We start from the raw sequence: 16,144 nt of genomic DNA on the forward strand, positions 1-16,144 counted from the left end.
CACCACACCTATAGCCTCTTTGACAAAAATAGCCGATCTACAAGCTCTCAACGCCTCGCAGCACGAGGCGTTGAGAGCTTGTAGATCGGCTATTTTTGGCTAATGTTCCCCTCAGAAAAATAATTCTAGGGTTAAAGTGGTTAATGTAAAAAAACGAAATCCTATCACACAAAGATTTGGCGGACCCCCGTAGTAGCTCTGAGGACCCCCTGTTGAAGACCACTGTTCTAGGGCAATGTATGGAATGTGCTAATAAAAATCTATTCAAAATATATATATTTTTTGATGCTCACATTGACCTCAGGACCCTGCTTAGGAGGTATTAAGTTGTTTTTTTAAATTAAGACATGCTAATAACATTCCATAGGGCTGGACCACACATGGACAAATGACATCATCAACTTGCGACGGGAGTTGTCCCTATTGAATGAAAGATTAACTATTTATAAAATAAATACAAATTTTAAGGTGTTTTTATTTTTTATTTATTTTGTATTATTAGTAGTATCATTTATTTTGATTACATTAATTTAACTCAGAGTGTACAAAAGGGATCATTAGGGGTGAAAAGTACAAAGAATATACTGAGTTACAAATAAGGGTCCACTCTCCACAATAAAAATGATAAATACTCATATTCAGTAACAAAATGAGTAAAGGGTCCACACTGAGGATTTTATGTGTAGCCTTACCTGTAATAATAACTTACATTTTGTAATGATCTTATATGAAATAAAACAAAAGCTTAAATACAAAACCAGTGTATCGTTGTTATTCAAACAACAAAATATGTGTGTGGCATTGATGCTTAAATCCAGTAATTGTGACGATTGACCAAAAAACTAAACAAAAACAACTGTGTTGCAATGTATTAAATGAGTTAAAAATATCAGCCAGAAACAGAATGCCAGAGCCATTACATTCAGAGTTGTAGTAGAGTAGACACACTGACATCTGCTGGTTCAGGTTAATATTTCAAATTAATTATGATAAATACAGTAAATTAAATGAGAGACAATGTTATAAAGTCACAAAGTACAGTATGTGCTCATTTGTTGAAATAAAGAGACGTCTTCATGGAAGGCTCTAGAAGTCGTCATGAAATGGATACTCGGGGTGATCAGTCAACCTGTTGAGGCAATTACACAGAAAAATAAGGCCTTTCAAAAGCTATGGTTCCACGAAGAACCATCACCTACTAAAGAACCATTTTATTTAGTGAATGGTTCTTCATTCAACCTTTTTTTGGTCACATTTCTTTGAGGAACCATATTTAGATGTTTTTTTTTAGGCACCTTTGGCTTTAACCACTTCATAGTGGCCTGTCTTTAGCTGCTAGACGAACATTTGGGCAATATAGAGATTTAGTGTAGGGCAGGGAACTTCAACAGGGAACCCCTAGAGGGTCCCCAGAGTTACTACAGGGGGGCCGCCAAAGTGAGATAGGATAGGATTAAAATACTTTTTTTTTTTACATTAACCACTTGAACCCTAGCATCCCTTTTCTGTGGAGAACATTTGCCGAAAATAGCCGAACTACAAGCTCACAGGCGTTGTGAGCTTGTAGATCTGCTATTTTCGACAAAGAGGTTTAGTGTATAGGGAAAAAAGGAGCAAACCGAGTACAGAGCCAAAGGCCAAGCTTACTAAGTATTGGGCATTTGGTTAAATGTCTGAATGAACTAAAAAGATGAATTTACACTGATAGTCTATGAAGCTATCTATGAAATCTATGCAAAAAGTTTAATCTGCAACACAATGATATACAATATTATGTAGTGGGGGTCCCTGCTTCATATCTCTCTCAGCTAAGGGGTCCATGGCCTGAAAAATGTTGAAGACCCCTGCTGTAGGGAACATTTTTGGAGACCATGCAAGTTCCCTGGGCGATCCTGGTCCATGAACTATAGTGCGTACAAAAAAATCCTGAAGGGGGCATCAACAAGTGTCATTTGGTTGCAGCGGACATCTTTGTGTGGTATAAACAGGTTGACTTAACATTGTCCCCCACCAGTATGTCTGCAGCTACTATGCCACGCCCCTGTGGTGAGGACATGTTGGTATCACACTATATAGGGTTTAAATGTTGGTTCTTGGTATCACTCTGAAGAAATAGTTTCGGTTCCAGATGGCACCTTTATTTTCCTGTGTATACAGTGTTTATTAGAGTAAGATCATTTTTTTATTTGCTTCTGCGTATGCTGTGTAGGCCTATACTCACCACCCTAATTCCACAAAACGAATGTTCTTGTTCAGCCCCTCAATGGCCTTCATTTCTTCCTCAGAAAGAAAAAAGTCAAATATCTGCAAAGATTGAAAAAACAAGCATGAGGCCTGGCAACTTCAGGAGGTCCACACACTGAATAAAGATAGAGAATTCCTTCACTAATTCAGCTTCACATTTCAGTTTTAAATTTGTAGGTTTCGTACAATAGGTTTGGTACAATACAAGGTTACAATAGGTTTGGTACAAAAAGAAAATTCATGACGGATTAGGGCTGGACAATAGGCTATACCAATATATAAATCTGGGAACCCATTTGGTTAAAAAAAAAAAGTAAGAGATTAATATTATGTTGATATTGTGATATGAGATATCGCCTGGAATTTTGGATATCATACTGTCATGATATGGCATAAGTGTTGTCTTTTCCTCGGTTTAATCCCTTATGGTTTAAGGAAAATGTTAGATTTTGTTTTAATATCAAATAAGGCTTAGCTTATTTGATATTTGTAAAAAATTGTCAAACATTTTCAGAAATTGCTAAAATGGCTCACAACGCATCGCAACAACAAACGTGAGTTTGTAGATCACAATGCTATTTTTAGAAAAAACAAATTGACACTATTACAATACGATATTATCGTCACTCGTCACAATATCGACATCAAGACATCAAGGTATTTGGTCAAAACTATCATGATATTTGATTTTGTCCATATCGCCCAGAGCTATGCTGACTACTTATTTAGTCTACGTGTGCCGTATGAAATGTGCAATATATAAATAAACTTGGGTTGACAAATGAAGACACCTGAAAGTTCTCCTTTATGTGCTGGGGGTTGAAGCTCTTTGGAATGACCACCACGCCTCTTTGGACATTGAAACGCAGGGCCACCTGGGCTGTGCTCTTCTGATGCTTTTTAGCAATAGATACCAAAAGTGTATCTTCCAGCAAGGGTGGGCATGTGAGGTTTACCCTGTTGAAATGAATGGAAATTCACCAACACAGAGAAAAGTACTGTACTTACTCCATGGCCCTAGTGAATGAAAGACATGCTGCTTTCTCATTCTTTGCATTATCTATTGTGAATGGTCTGCAATGTAAGAAGTTGTTCACACAGATGATAATGACATGTTAACTATGTTATGTAGATTTATATCATTCTTCCGTGATTTATAACCACTTAAGCCCCATTTTAATTATTTTATATGTGTATATATATATATATATATATATATATATATATGACATGACCAAAATAGGAATGCCAGGTTGAAAGTGGTCATCACAGTGTTATGAATGACACATTTCTCCAGCATACCAGGAAGCATCTCTGCATGTTCCTATGGGGCTGTATCCCACAATGACAATATCTTTCTGTCGGCAGTATTCAAGCAACTTTGACTGAGTGAAATAGGGATGGCACTCAACCTGTGTATGACAAAATAAACATGTGATTCAAATGACAAAATAAACAAGTGATTCAAATGAAAATAATATATGGACCGTTTTTCTACTCTGAATCCATGAGCCAGTAGTGATAGCCATGGTCATATTAGAGTCAGCCATGCTTAGGTCTGATTATGTGTGTCTACCTGATTTGAGACAGGTTTATGTTTCAGCCCAGGTTTGTTTAGAATCAGTTCCAGCTGCCGCTTATTGAAGTTGGACACTCCCAGGGATTTGACCAGCCCGGCATCTTTGCAAGCTTCCATTGCCTTTTTTAAGCGGAATACAAAAATACAGTCAGAATGCAGCACATTGAACCTGGGGGTCGGGGGTTAAAGATATGGGGCAACATGACGTGCTGCTGGTTAGTTGGACTTTATTTAATAGATTGTATGATATTTTATGGTTTTGGTCACCAGAGGTTAGACACATGATCTGGGACAAAGTAGGCTGTGTATCCACAAGTAGCTGCTGCTCTCATGCTGTTCTTTTTAGACGGGTGACGAAGTCTCCCAGTCTCAGTAAACACTTTTAAAAGAATTCCAAGTATGCAGCCTTAGCCCCGCCCACCTATTTATATGGATTGGAGTGAACGCCCACAATTCAACGTCACAGGCCCATTTCTTCCAAGGCAGCGAGACAGGCCGTCGCATGTTTCTAGCAGAGAGGCGAACGGCCCTTTCTTAAGGAGTTTTTGCCAAGGGGGCGGGGGGGGTGTTCTTTCATAACAGATAGGCTATACTCTTTAACCTTCGGTTTTAAAGTGAGACCAATGCGTTGTAATTACGCTCCCAAATCCATATCGCCTGTTCTCTCATAGTTTAATGTTAACAGCCGATTGATACATAACCAATCTCATGCGCGCTGCACTGCTGTTAAATACCAAAACACTCGCCCCAAAACACATTTGCCCCGGGCAAATCCGGCGATAGACTATTCACCTGGCATTCTTAAACGTAACCTCAGTAAACTAGCCTGCTATGCCTAAACCTAACCTTATTTCTAAACGTAACCTCAGTAAAACGGTGCCAAAACCTAACCTTATTCCTAAACTTAACCTCAGTAAAACTATGCCTAACCCTAAACTTATTTCTAACCTTATCCTCAAGTAAAACGAATACAAGAAAATGGGGGCGAGTGTGTTTTGGGGCGAGGCTTCTGGAGGTTTTTTAGCAGGCGAAAAAAAAAGCCACCGGGAAGATGTAAATTGGAACGTTGTCTGTGTGGACTGTGGAGCATGTTTATGGAATCTGCGGGGACAGACGATATAAAGTCGGCGAAATGTCCTCTTTATTCCTAAAATAGCAGACCTACAAGCTGACAACGCGTCGTGGATGCGACGCATTGTGAGCTTGTAGGTCTCCTATGTTTTTAAAACATAATAAATTAAATAATAGCATACTGTATTAAATGTATATAAAATATAATAATTCAGTCCAGGTCCAGGGTCTTCAACGTTTTTCAGGTCAAGGACCCCAAGGACATGTTGCCATGTCCTCTAATTATAAGCGACATTGCCCTTGTTTTTCTGTGAAGGTACTTGCGTGCGTGTCTCACCTCCCATGTAGCACAGAGGTTTGTTTCATGGTAGGCCAATTTCCCATTGTCATCCCTGGGATACAATCCGTCTCCTGGCTTTAAAAAACAGACATAAACAATGTGCCTATAAATCATCTAAAAGATGTATACTGTGTGAATAGGCTGTAGCCTACTCACAGACTTGCTTGGCCTACTCCAGAACTTCATTGAGTTGTGTACACTTGGGGTACTGATTTGGATAGAAGAAATTCTAAACCCCCCCCTTTTTGCAACCTCCATTTTCTGTAAGAAATGTACTGCTGCTAAATTGGAGATATATGCTCCCTCAACCTGAGTTTTATTCATTTATGTATTTATATTAAAGGACAACTTTAGTTTTTTACAACCAAGGTTTATATTTTACCTTGTAATTAAAGTAAATAAAAGATGAGTGTTATTTTTTTTTCATGTACTGCTTTCTACAGTTTTGGCAATTTTTGCGATATTTTTTACAGTGGGCGGGGGCATTCTGTCCGGTGGCTAAATATGCCTTTTTTAAACAATAAAAAAGGTATGGTGGTCTTTGATGGCCAGATGTGAGTTAGTGGGGGCTAGAAGAGCTACTGTAAATAATAATAAAGAAAACGCCGGGTTATTGTGTAAAAAAAAGACATATTTAGCCACCGGACAGAATGCCCCCGCCCACTGTAAAAAATATCGCGAAAATTGCTAAAACTATAGAAAGAAGTAAATTTAAAAATTTTAACACTCATATTTTATTTACTTTAATTACAATCTAAAACTTAAACCTTGGTTGTAAAAAACTAAAGTTGTCCTTTAAGGTGGTTCCGTGTCATGTTGTATTGTGTGTATATGTATATATTTAGGTGTGTGGCTATATACATAATATATTATACAGTATGTGTATATATCATACATGGGTGTAGATTCTCTTTCGGTATAATATTTTATTATTGTCAATACTCAACCAGGAGAAACTACATTGTTTTGATGAGCTTCATAGCTGTAATGTTAACTGGGATCATAACGATGATCAGATTCAGCATTGCACCAATTCTATTGGTGCAATGCTGTTATCACCATGCTATACATTATACAGTAAATAACTTTCCCTGACATATAAAGTACATTATACCTTGAAGGCTATAGGCATTTCCATAATGTATAGATCAACATAGTCGAGTGTCAAGGCCTTCAGGGTTTGCTCCAAAGCAGGTTGTACCAACTCCGGGGGATGGAACGTGTTCCAAAGCTGCATGTCAATCAAAATCAGAAGACTGATATTAACCAGGAGATCACATCCACATTTCTAAAAGTTTTGAAGAGCATCACAGCACTCTACTGTACTACTGTACACACCAGTGGTTCTCAAAGTGGGGTCCGGGGACCTCCAGCGGTCCTTGAGGGAGTTCCAGGGGGTTCTCAGCTAAATGATGGATAGTTGGGAATGGACCCTCATGGGTCTGTAACTCTGAGAGTGTACAAATGGGACCAAATGGCCCCTAATGGGTCCATTTGGTTCCATTTGTACACTCTCAGAGTTAAATTAACATTGATTTTACAATATAAATTGGGGTCTCAGAGATAGAAATGCCATTAAATGGGGGTCCGTAGCCTGACGCATGTCAAACTGGGGTCCTTGATATTAAAATGGTTGAGAATCACTCCTATAGAGCTGTGTAGCAACTCATAATGTAATAACAGCTCATAATGTAATAACGGTTCATAATGTAATAAACTAAATGTAATAAAAGCTCATAATGTAATAATCAGGTCATAATGTAATAAAATCATGAGCGCATAACGTAATAACATATTTTTGCATAATGTGATGATGTAATAATGTGTTACATTAAGAACCTTGCGTAGACGCTCATAATGTAATAACAGTTCATAATGTAATAACGGCTCAAATTGTTGTTTCCTGGCAAGTATGACGTTCAGTATCATGGTCAGTATCATGTCAGTATCATGGTCAGTATAGTCTGGGAGGCATTGCCTCGGAGTTTGGACAGCGGGGGCGCGGCCACTGCGTTGTGATTCAAATCAACAGCCAATGAAGAATAGGGGGCGGGATCCACATGCAGTGGGTGTTGCATCTAAATAGGATCGACGGGAAGCAATTTCCCCTTGAGAAATTTCGACCGCCATTGTTGTGTACTGCTGTTTGCCTCTCGTCGGACTTTTTAGACGAGTTGCAACCGGTAAGAGGCGTGTCCGCTCAGATTCAGAGCGTGACGTACATCCCGCCCACAAATACAGGGGGTTTGGCCCAGAAGTTCCTCGCCGAGCCGGCGAAAACTTCTGGGAACTCAGATTATGGTCAGTATAATGTCAGTATCATTGTCAGTATCATGGTCAGTATCATGTCAGTATCATGGTCAGTATAATGTCAGTATCATTGTCAGTATGTCAGTATCAAGGTCAGTATAATGTCAGTATCATTGTCAGTATCATGGTCAGTATCATGTCAGTATCATGGTCAGTATAATGTCAGTATCATTGTCAGTATGTCAGTATAATGTCAGTATCATTGTCAGTATCATTGTCAGCATCATGGTCAGTACCATGGTCAGTATCATGTCAGTACCATGGTCAGTATCATGGTCAGTTCCATGGTCAGTCCCATGGTCAGTTCCATGGTCAGTATCATATTAGTTAGTATCATGCTCAGTATAATGTCAGTATCATGGTCAGTACCATGGTCAGTATCATGTCAGTACCATGGTCAGTATCATGGTCAGTCTCATTGTCAGTATTATGGTCAATATTATGGTCAGTATCATCAGATTTCCAAAAATATTGATATAAATTATTTTAAGCCTAGAATCAAGCCATCCAGGATCCTGGTGATTCATGACCATGAAACATTTGATTCTGTGAAAACAAAATAATTGAAAACCGCAAAAAGGGCATTTATTAAATATAGTATATCATATAATTAAATATTATCCAAAAAAAATCACAGAATCAAATGTTTGATTCTAGGCTTAAAATAATTGATATAAATATTATTGGAATCTCTATGGGAAAAATGAATGGGATCTAGAACGATGGAACCAAAAAATGTCCGCCACTGCTATGCCCTATGGTCTGACTCGACGATCCAGTTCTCCTATTTAAACCATTAATTAACAGATAAAGTGCTCCTCGGAGCACAGGTCTCCGCCAGGTCAGGAAGGTTATTGTGGCCTCCTGGTGGCGCTATAATAGGCCAATGTGAAAAGGGTGCCATTTCTTCTTAGGCCACTGGATCGGACACTGGATTCATGATTTGGGGCATTTTGTTCCAGAAATGTGTTATGCTAAATTAGACCTGCTGGTGGCGCTATAACAGCCCAATGTGAAAAGGGTGGCATTTCTTCCTCCAAAATTCCTTTCTTCCAAACTTTCACAGAAATTGCACGCTGTGTTCATGTTTTGTGGTGTTTTGTTCAAAACAGACCTGTCCTGCAAACTTTGGAAGCCAATGTTAGCCAATTAGGATGGAATTTGAAAAATCTGATAGATCTGTGTTGATCACATGACTATAGAGATACTGTGTACCGATTTGCGTGATTTTTGGACAGAATTTGTAGGAGTAATATGAAAAAAAAATGTGTTTGCTCAAATCGGCCTCCTGGTGGTGCTCTAAAAGGCAAATGTGAAAAATGCAGGGCAAAGGTTTTTCCTTTGCCTCTAGGGAGTGTGCGTGCAAAGTTTCACGCAGATCGGTGCAGTTGTAGGTAAAAACGCAAAATGGCTGTTAGAATTTAAACATTTAAAATGGCATTTCTTCCTTGGCCTAGTGGGAATATGCGTGCAAAATTTCACGGAAATTGCATACTACGTTGATGATTTGAGGCATTTTGTTGAAAAAGAACCAATCCTGCAAACTTTGTAAGCCAATCAGGATGGAATATGGAGAATCGGACAGATCCGTGTTGATCACATGACTATAGAGATACTGTGTACCGATTTGCGTGAGGTTTGGACAAAATCTGTATAGGAGTGATGTCCAAAAATGTGTTTTGCACAAATCGGCCTTTTGGTGGCGCTATAACAGGCCAATCTGAAAAATTCGGGGGAAGAGGTTTGGCTTTGGCATCCACGGAGTGTGTGCACACAGTTTCACAGCAGCCGGGCCAACGGTGATGGAGATTAGCTGTTCACAGACAGACACGTGGATGGACACACGGACGGACGGACAGGTTGCAAAACATACTCTCTTGCCATGCCTTTCGGCCTGGTGGACACAACAACACTTTGATCTGTGCCGCGTTGCTGACTTCCTTTGATGTGCCATCGAGGTCTGAGCCAGGCAGCAGGCTCTGGCCATAAAGTGCTCTCTCAGAAGGCGCATACTTTTTCCTGATAAATGCATCAACTTTATATCATTATTGAATGTTTGGCCGCCATGGAACCCATAATATTATTGCCATCAAAACAAGAGTCATGGGTTGCGTTGGGTCACTTTTAAAGGCTATTCTATAAACGTAATTTTCTCTTTTAAATAAGACACTTAGTTTGATTGGAAACCTGAGACATCCACTGTAGGAAACCACGCCAGTGGAAAACATTTCCTGTAGGAAACCACGCCATTGAAAAACGGCTTGGTCTTGTTGTCTGCTGCTGTTGCACAGCAACAGGAGGCTACTGACGTCAGGTGCACTACACTAGACCAGTGGTTCTCAACCTGTGGCTCGGGACCCCCAGGGGTATCCCCACATGACAAGTGTTTAAGACCTTTTTAATACCTAAAGAAAGAAAGAAAGAAAGGCCATTACTGCATCAAAAGTAATCAACAAACTATATAACTGGTCAAACATTTGCCAAATTGTTAAATAATATAAGAAAGAGGCAAACATTGTGAAAATAGCAGACCTACAAGCTCACTGTAGATTGACTATTTTCACAATATTTATCTGTGTAACCGAGTCAAACTAAATGTAATGCCTCAACTCCTAAGTCCAAGTGCTTGTCAGGGTGGGGGGGTCCCCAGTTCAAATATGATTATTTTTGGGGGTCCCCAGTTCAAATGTAATTATTTTAGGGGGTCCCCAGTTCATATATGATTATGATTATTTTGAGGGGTCCCCAGTTCAAATATAATTATTTTGGGGGGTCCCCAGTTCATATATGATTATTTTGAGGGGTCCCCAGTTCAAATATAATTATTTTGGGGGGTCCCCAGTTCATATATGATTATTTTGAGGGGTCCCCAGTTCAAATATGATTATTTTGGGGGGTCGTGGCCTGATCAAGGTTGAGATCCACTTGACTAGACTACATAGACTATGGCTTGCGATAAATCCAAAACAGACATGAGCCCGTAAAATTATATGTCAGAAATAAAGACAGACCCACATGATATAACGTTGTACAACCACTAGTGTACGTCAGGTGCAGTTAAAGGGATATTTCACTTTCAAAACATTCATTTGTGGGTCATTTTATCATCTACTCAGGTGCTGTGAGCACCCTGGACACTTTTTAAGTTGCTTTTTCATGTTTTCAGTTTTCAACCTATGAATGATCCCTTGACTGCGAGAGAATGATAGAAGCAGAAATGGCGTCATCCCCCCCAAAAAATCTCTGTTGACTCCCATGTTATGAGATGTAGAAAAACATTTCTAGCTCGGATTTCTTCTTTTTTTGGTGAAAACAAGCCATATTCAACTGCCGATAACAACAGAACGGACGATCGCGGTAAACATGTTTTTGTTCCGGTGGATAAAAAACCCCCAGACAGCTTTAGTTTACATCTGTGTCACATTGTGGCTTCCGTGGGTCTCCATGGAACGTCAAAATAAGGTAAAACCGCTGGCAACTTGGCAAGGATGATGAATTAATTCATTCATTCCTGGCAGTCAATTAAATGTGTTAAAGTGGAAAATGTACAGTAAACAGTTGGGGGGTGGGGGGTCATTTCAGGTGATAAGCTTAGACTTTTTACAGGGGCCAGTTACAAATTGCAGTCACCTGTGGGTGCTCTTTTAGAGCGGTTTTGAAGGAGGGTCACACTTTTTATGACTGTTGCTAGGGCATTCCACATTCTGGTGCTACCACTGGTGGTATATAGCAGTACAACAAATTTGACACATGTATGCAATTTGTGTGCCAAAACTGGGTTCTGTGAGATCTTTGGAGCTCCTTATGACATGATACTGGCAATGATAATGACATGATACTGACATGATACTGATATGATACTCACCATGACACTGACCATGATACTGACATGATACTGATACTGATATGATACTGACCATGACACTGACCATGATACTGACATTATACTAACATGATACTGAGTTTGACCATGATACTGACATGATACTGACCATGATACTGACCATGATACTGACATTATACTGACATGATACTGACATTACACTGACATGATACTGACATGATGCTGACATTATACTGTCTGACATGATACTGACCATGATACTGACATTATACTGACCATACTGACCATGATACTGACATTATACTGACATGATACTGACATTATACTGACCATGATACTGACATGATGCTGACATTATACTGTCTGACATGATACTGACCATGATACTGACATTATACTGACCATACTGACCATGATACTGACATTATACTGACATGATACTACATTACATTACATTACATTACAGTAATTTAGCAGACGCTCTTATCCAAAGCGACTTACAATAAGTGCATTCAACATAGGTAGGCAAGAACACTACTAATCACCAGAAATTGTAAGGGCCTTCTCTTCTAAAACAAGCAACTAAGAGTATACCTAGCGCTAAGGTAAAAGTGCAATATATCAGCTACCTACTTTCTTAAACAGATGAGACAAATAGGAAAATCAAATGAGCAAGAGCTAATACTAACAATTATACTGACATGATACTGACAATGATACTTATCTGACATGATAATGACACTTTTCTCAACAATTTGAGCCGTTAATACATTATGAACTGTTATTACATTATGAGCTTTTATTACATTTAGTTTATTGAGTGGTGCCAACCACTCCTACATTTGACTTTGTACGTCCGTCCGTCCGTCCGTCCGTCCGTCCGTCCGTATGTCCGTCCGTCCGTGTGTCCGTCCGTCCGTCCGTATGTCCGTCCGTCCGTATGTCCGTCCGTATGTTTGAGCACGGCTGATTGGTCAAGCTTCACGTATATCTTTTCAAATGGGGGTCCGCGGGCTAATAATAAGTGTCAATTTGGGGGTCCTTGACATGAAAAAGACATAAGTATGTTGTTACGAACTTTCCCACAGTAGAAGATGTCCTCTCTCTTCACAGTTCCATCTGCAATTTTGTCACAAATGGCCTGCCCAACTTCATGCTCATTTAAGTACAGCAAAGCCCCATCAATGTGTCTGTATCCGCTTTCAATGGCCAATTTCACTGATTGAAGTGCAGTTTCCTTAGCAGTCTAGCAAACACACAAACATCATGATTTACAACATGTTAACATTTACCTCACAGCATGTAATTATTGCTGTTGTTACATTATGTCAGTGGTGTAAAGTAACTAAGTACATTTACTTAAGTACAATTTTAAGGTACTTTTACTTTACTGGAGTACAATACTTTTACAGTACAATACTTTTACTCCGCTACATCTCAGAGGCAAATATTGTACTTTTATGCCACTACAATTATTTGAAAACTTTAGTTACTGGTTACTTTGTCGATATAAATGATTACATTATAAAGCACACATTAACCACTTCAGCCCTATTTTACACCAAGGCTATTTGAAAATAACCAATCTACAGGCTCACGTGTCGCATCGCGACACAATCGCGACGCGTTGTGAACTTGTAGATCTGCTGTTTTCAAACATTTTAGTACTTTTACTTTTGGTACTTTAAGTACATTTTAATACCAATACTTTTGTATTTTTACTCTACTATGTAAAATTGCAATTCCGGACTTTTACTTGTACAGAGTACTTCTACATTGCAGTATTGATACTTTTACTTAAGTAAAACATTTGAGTACTTTTTCCACCACTGCATTATGTTACATTATTGAAAAGTTTATTTAGCTTTCCTTATACATATTTGAACTAAACGGTTGCCAACAATCAGTGCGCTGATGGTGGAATACAAATCATTTATTTTCCTCTTACCGTCTGGGGGTCCGCATACGTCCCTAACCCTATGAGAGGCATTTTGTTTCCATCACTCAAAGGGATAGAGTGACTCTCTGCTGTCAGGTCCATGTTCCTCAGAGACAGTCACTAAAAAGGAAAATCAAGTGTGGTTAGCTTGGCTCTTAGTTAGTTAGTTTAGTATAAAGGTCAAGCTATAAACGCTGTTGCCCTGCACAAGAGTATTGTGTATCTCTGCTGTCGGACAGAAACCAGCTAACTCCCACATAACAAAAAGTGGAGTTAGGAGGTTTTGTTCATCATTGATAAGAACAGCTGAATGGATTGGAGGTCAAAAGGGGGTGGAGTCTGGAGTCAGCAAAACCAGTTTACTCCACCCCACCTTGATGGAGTAAACTGGTTTAGCAGAAAGTTTGAGGATCCAATGGAGTTAGCTGGTTTTGTCAGAAGCGCTTTTTAATACTTTTCATTGGTTCAATATTTTTTTATCAACACACAGACATAAAGGGTGTTCAATAGCACTGATTTATGAAAAGTTAGCTGGTTTCTGCCCGACAGCAACAGCAACGATTTATGAGTGTTCTCAGCTCTCTGTTTGACCCATTAAGACCTGGAATGCATCTGTGTCACTTTATGATTTGAGCTAAAAAGCATTAAACTTTGGCTATTCAAAAATAGCAGATATACAAGCTCGTAGCGTGGCACCGAGTGTTGCGCTACAAGCTTGTAGATCTGTAGATTTTTGGAAAAAAAATCTACTTTTTTTTACTACTTTTTTACTCGAATCTTTGCTTCTGGGGGGTCCCTGGAACAAAATATTTTGAGATGGGGGTCTGCGGCCAAATACATATCATTTTGGGGGTCCTTGACTTGAAAAAGTTTGAGCACCACTGATATAGAAACATACGTTTTCTTAGAATATACTGTTGGGATTTAGAAGACATTTTGAAGAATCGGCTTCAGGTCTTAATGGGTGAACCACTTCCTCAACTCCTCCCACAGAACTGCCTCTATTATTCTCATAAGGAAAGTATTACACCACATTCCCTGGTAACCGAACAAAGGCTTGTTGCTCACTACACTACACTCTGATGTGTTATACTGTTGCTGTGGGTAACAAGCTCTTTTTGACTACAAGAACTTTGGGAAACATACAGTATTTCACACATCTGGATTGGTTTCCACATGCTATGGCTCAGTTTCAGGTAAGGTTCTCGGTATCTAATTCTTGCCCTGCTCAGGAGGTAGTAGCGCTGAGTTCTGGGAACCCAGAATTAAGAACTTATAATACAAAATTATAAAAACATCTAAAATCTACACGTTCACAACACATAGTGTTCACAATCGATTGCATTTATTACAATCTGTGTAGAAGAGATAACTGAGCAGCCAAAGCACACAGGGAGCTTTTAGAGTTATACTTATACAAATAGTGAAAAAAGACAATCTACAAGCTCACTTGAAAAGGATGTCCTATGACAGGCCTAAAACAGGGATGTTAGGTTTAAAGTGGTTAAGGCAGTTTCATTGCATTCCTCCGACAGCACAGCGCTCCGACGTTTCCAATACTAAACCCGAACCAAACCCGCACCCTAACCCTAACCGCACGCACCACATAGTCGGAGAAAAGGTCTGTCGGATTAACGCATGCCTCCCCTTAAAATCAATAGCAGTCTACATTAGTCTCTTAGAGGAGAGATCACTTCTCAAAGAAATATTTATTTATTTAATCTAGTTATTTAATCAGTATTAGTATTTTTGTTGTTGTTGTTATTATTATAATATTATTATTATGAGTGAGCTGACATTAAGAGAGGGAGAGTCAAACCTAGACCTAAATCCTGCCCACACTCATGTTAAAACAAAATAATAATTTAGGTCTTTTTCTACTACACAGGGGTTAGCTCCGGTTGGCATCGAGGAACAACAATCCATCTTGTGCAATACCCATTAAATACAGTAGGGTGGACAAACATGCAATCAAGCACCAATGGGACTCTTTATCAATATCATACCTGCCTTCCTGTGTGAAAAAGACTTGTCTGCTCCGCTTAAATGCCTGCACACAAAATACACATGAAAAGGTCACAGGGAAACAATACCACTGATGTTGACAAACTTATTTGACAGGCTATCCCTGCCATGGCTAAGCTACTAGACGTACCAGGGGTCATTCCAATCAGAATCAGAACCCGTTTTATTGTTTCATCACAGGTTTACAGGTGTGAATCAGTGGGTGAAATGATTTACACATGTAAACCTAGGACTGTTGAGCCCCACACGCACACGCACACGCACACATTTGATATTGGTAATGAGGACTAGGACTAGACCTTACGGGGGCTGAGCCCCCTTAAGGTCACACGCACACGCACACGCACACGCACACACACATGCACACGCACACATGATATTTGATATTGGTAATGAGTAATGTGACTGCATGTCGTTGAGACTTTGATGAGACATTACACGCACACGCACACGCACACGCACACGCACACGCACACGCACACGCACACGCACACATGATATTTGATATTGGTAATGAGGACTAGGACTAGACCTTACAGGGGCTGAGCCCCCGTAAGGTCACACGCACACGCACACGCACACGCACACGCACACGCACACGTGATATTTGATATTGGTAATGAGTAACGTGACTGCATGTCATTGAGACTTTGATGAGACATGACACACACACGACACGCACACGTGACCTCTAGAGATGTGTAACTCGGTGACTGAGGTTAAAAAGTACTTCTATGAAATTGTAAAATATTCAGCCTTGCTAATCGGCCTCATGGTGGTGCTATAACAGGT

The 16,144-nt window shown here is 39.6% G+C and overlaps 1 protein-coding gene across 1 annotated transcript; it reads right to left on the reverse strand.

The window, feature by feature from the left end:
- Positions 1 to 1,029: 1,029 nt before the first annotated feature.
- LOC311048255 (aldo-keto reductase family 1 member D1-like) lies at positions 1,030 to 15,378 on the reverse strand. The gene is made up of 10 exons (XM_084061404.1): positions 15,334 to 15,378; positions 13,337 to 13,447; positions 12,467 to 12,634; positions 6,349 to 6,465; positions 5,232 to 5,309; positions 3,821 to 3,943; positions 3,547 to 3,656; positions 3,036 to 3,201; positions 2,222 to 2,304; positions 1,030 to 1,129 (listed from the first exon to the last, which is right to left on the reverse strand). The coding sequence occupies exons 2-10, from the start codon at positions 13,427 to 13,429 to the stop codon at positions 1,087 to 1,089; spliced, it is 981 nt and encodes a 326-aa protein (XP_083917530.1). The 5' UTR covers positions 13,430 to 13,447; positions 15,334 to 15,378; the 3' UTR covers positions 1,030 to 1,086.
- Positions 15,379 to 16,144: the final 766 nt, after the last annotated feature.

This window comes from Gymnoscopelus microlampas, assembly GCF_963454915.1.
Source record: "Gymnoscopelus microlampas genome assembly, chromosome: 7".
Taxonomy (NCBI): Eukaryota; Metazoa; Chordata; class Actinopteri; order Myctophiformes; family Myctophidae; genus Gymnoscopelus; species Gymnoscopelus microlampas.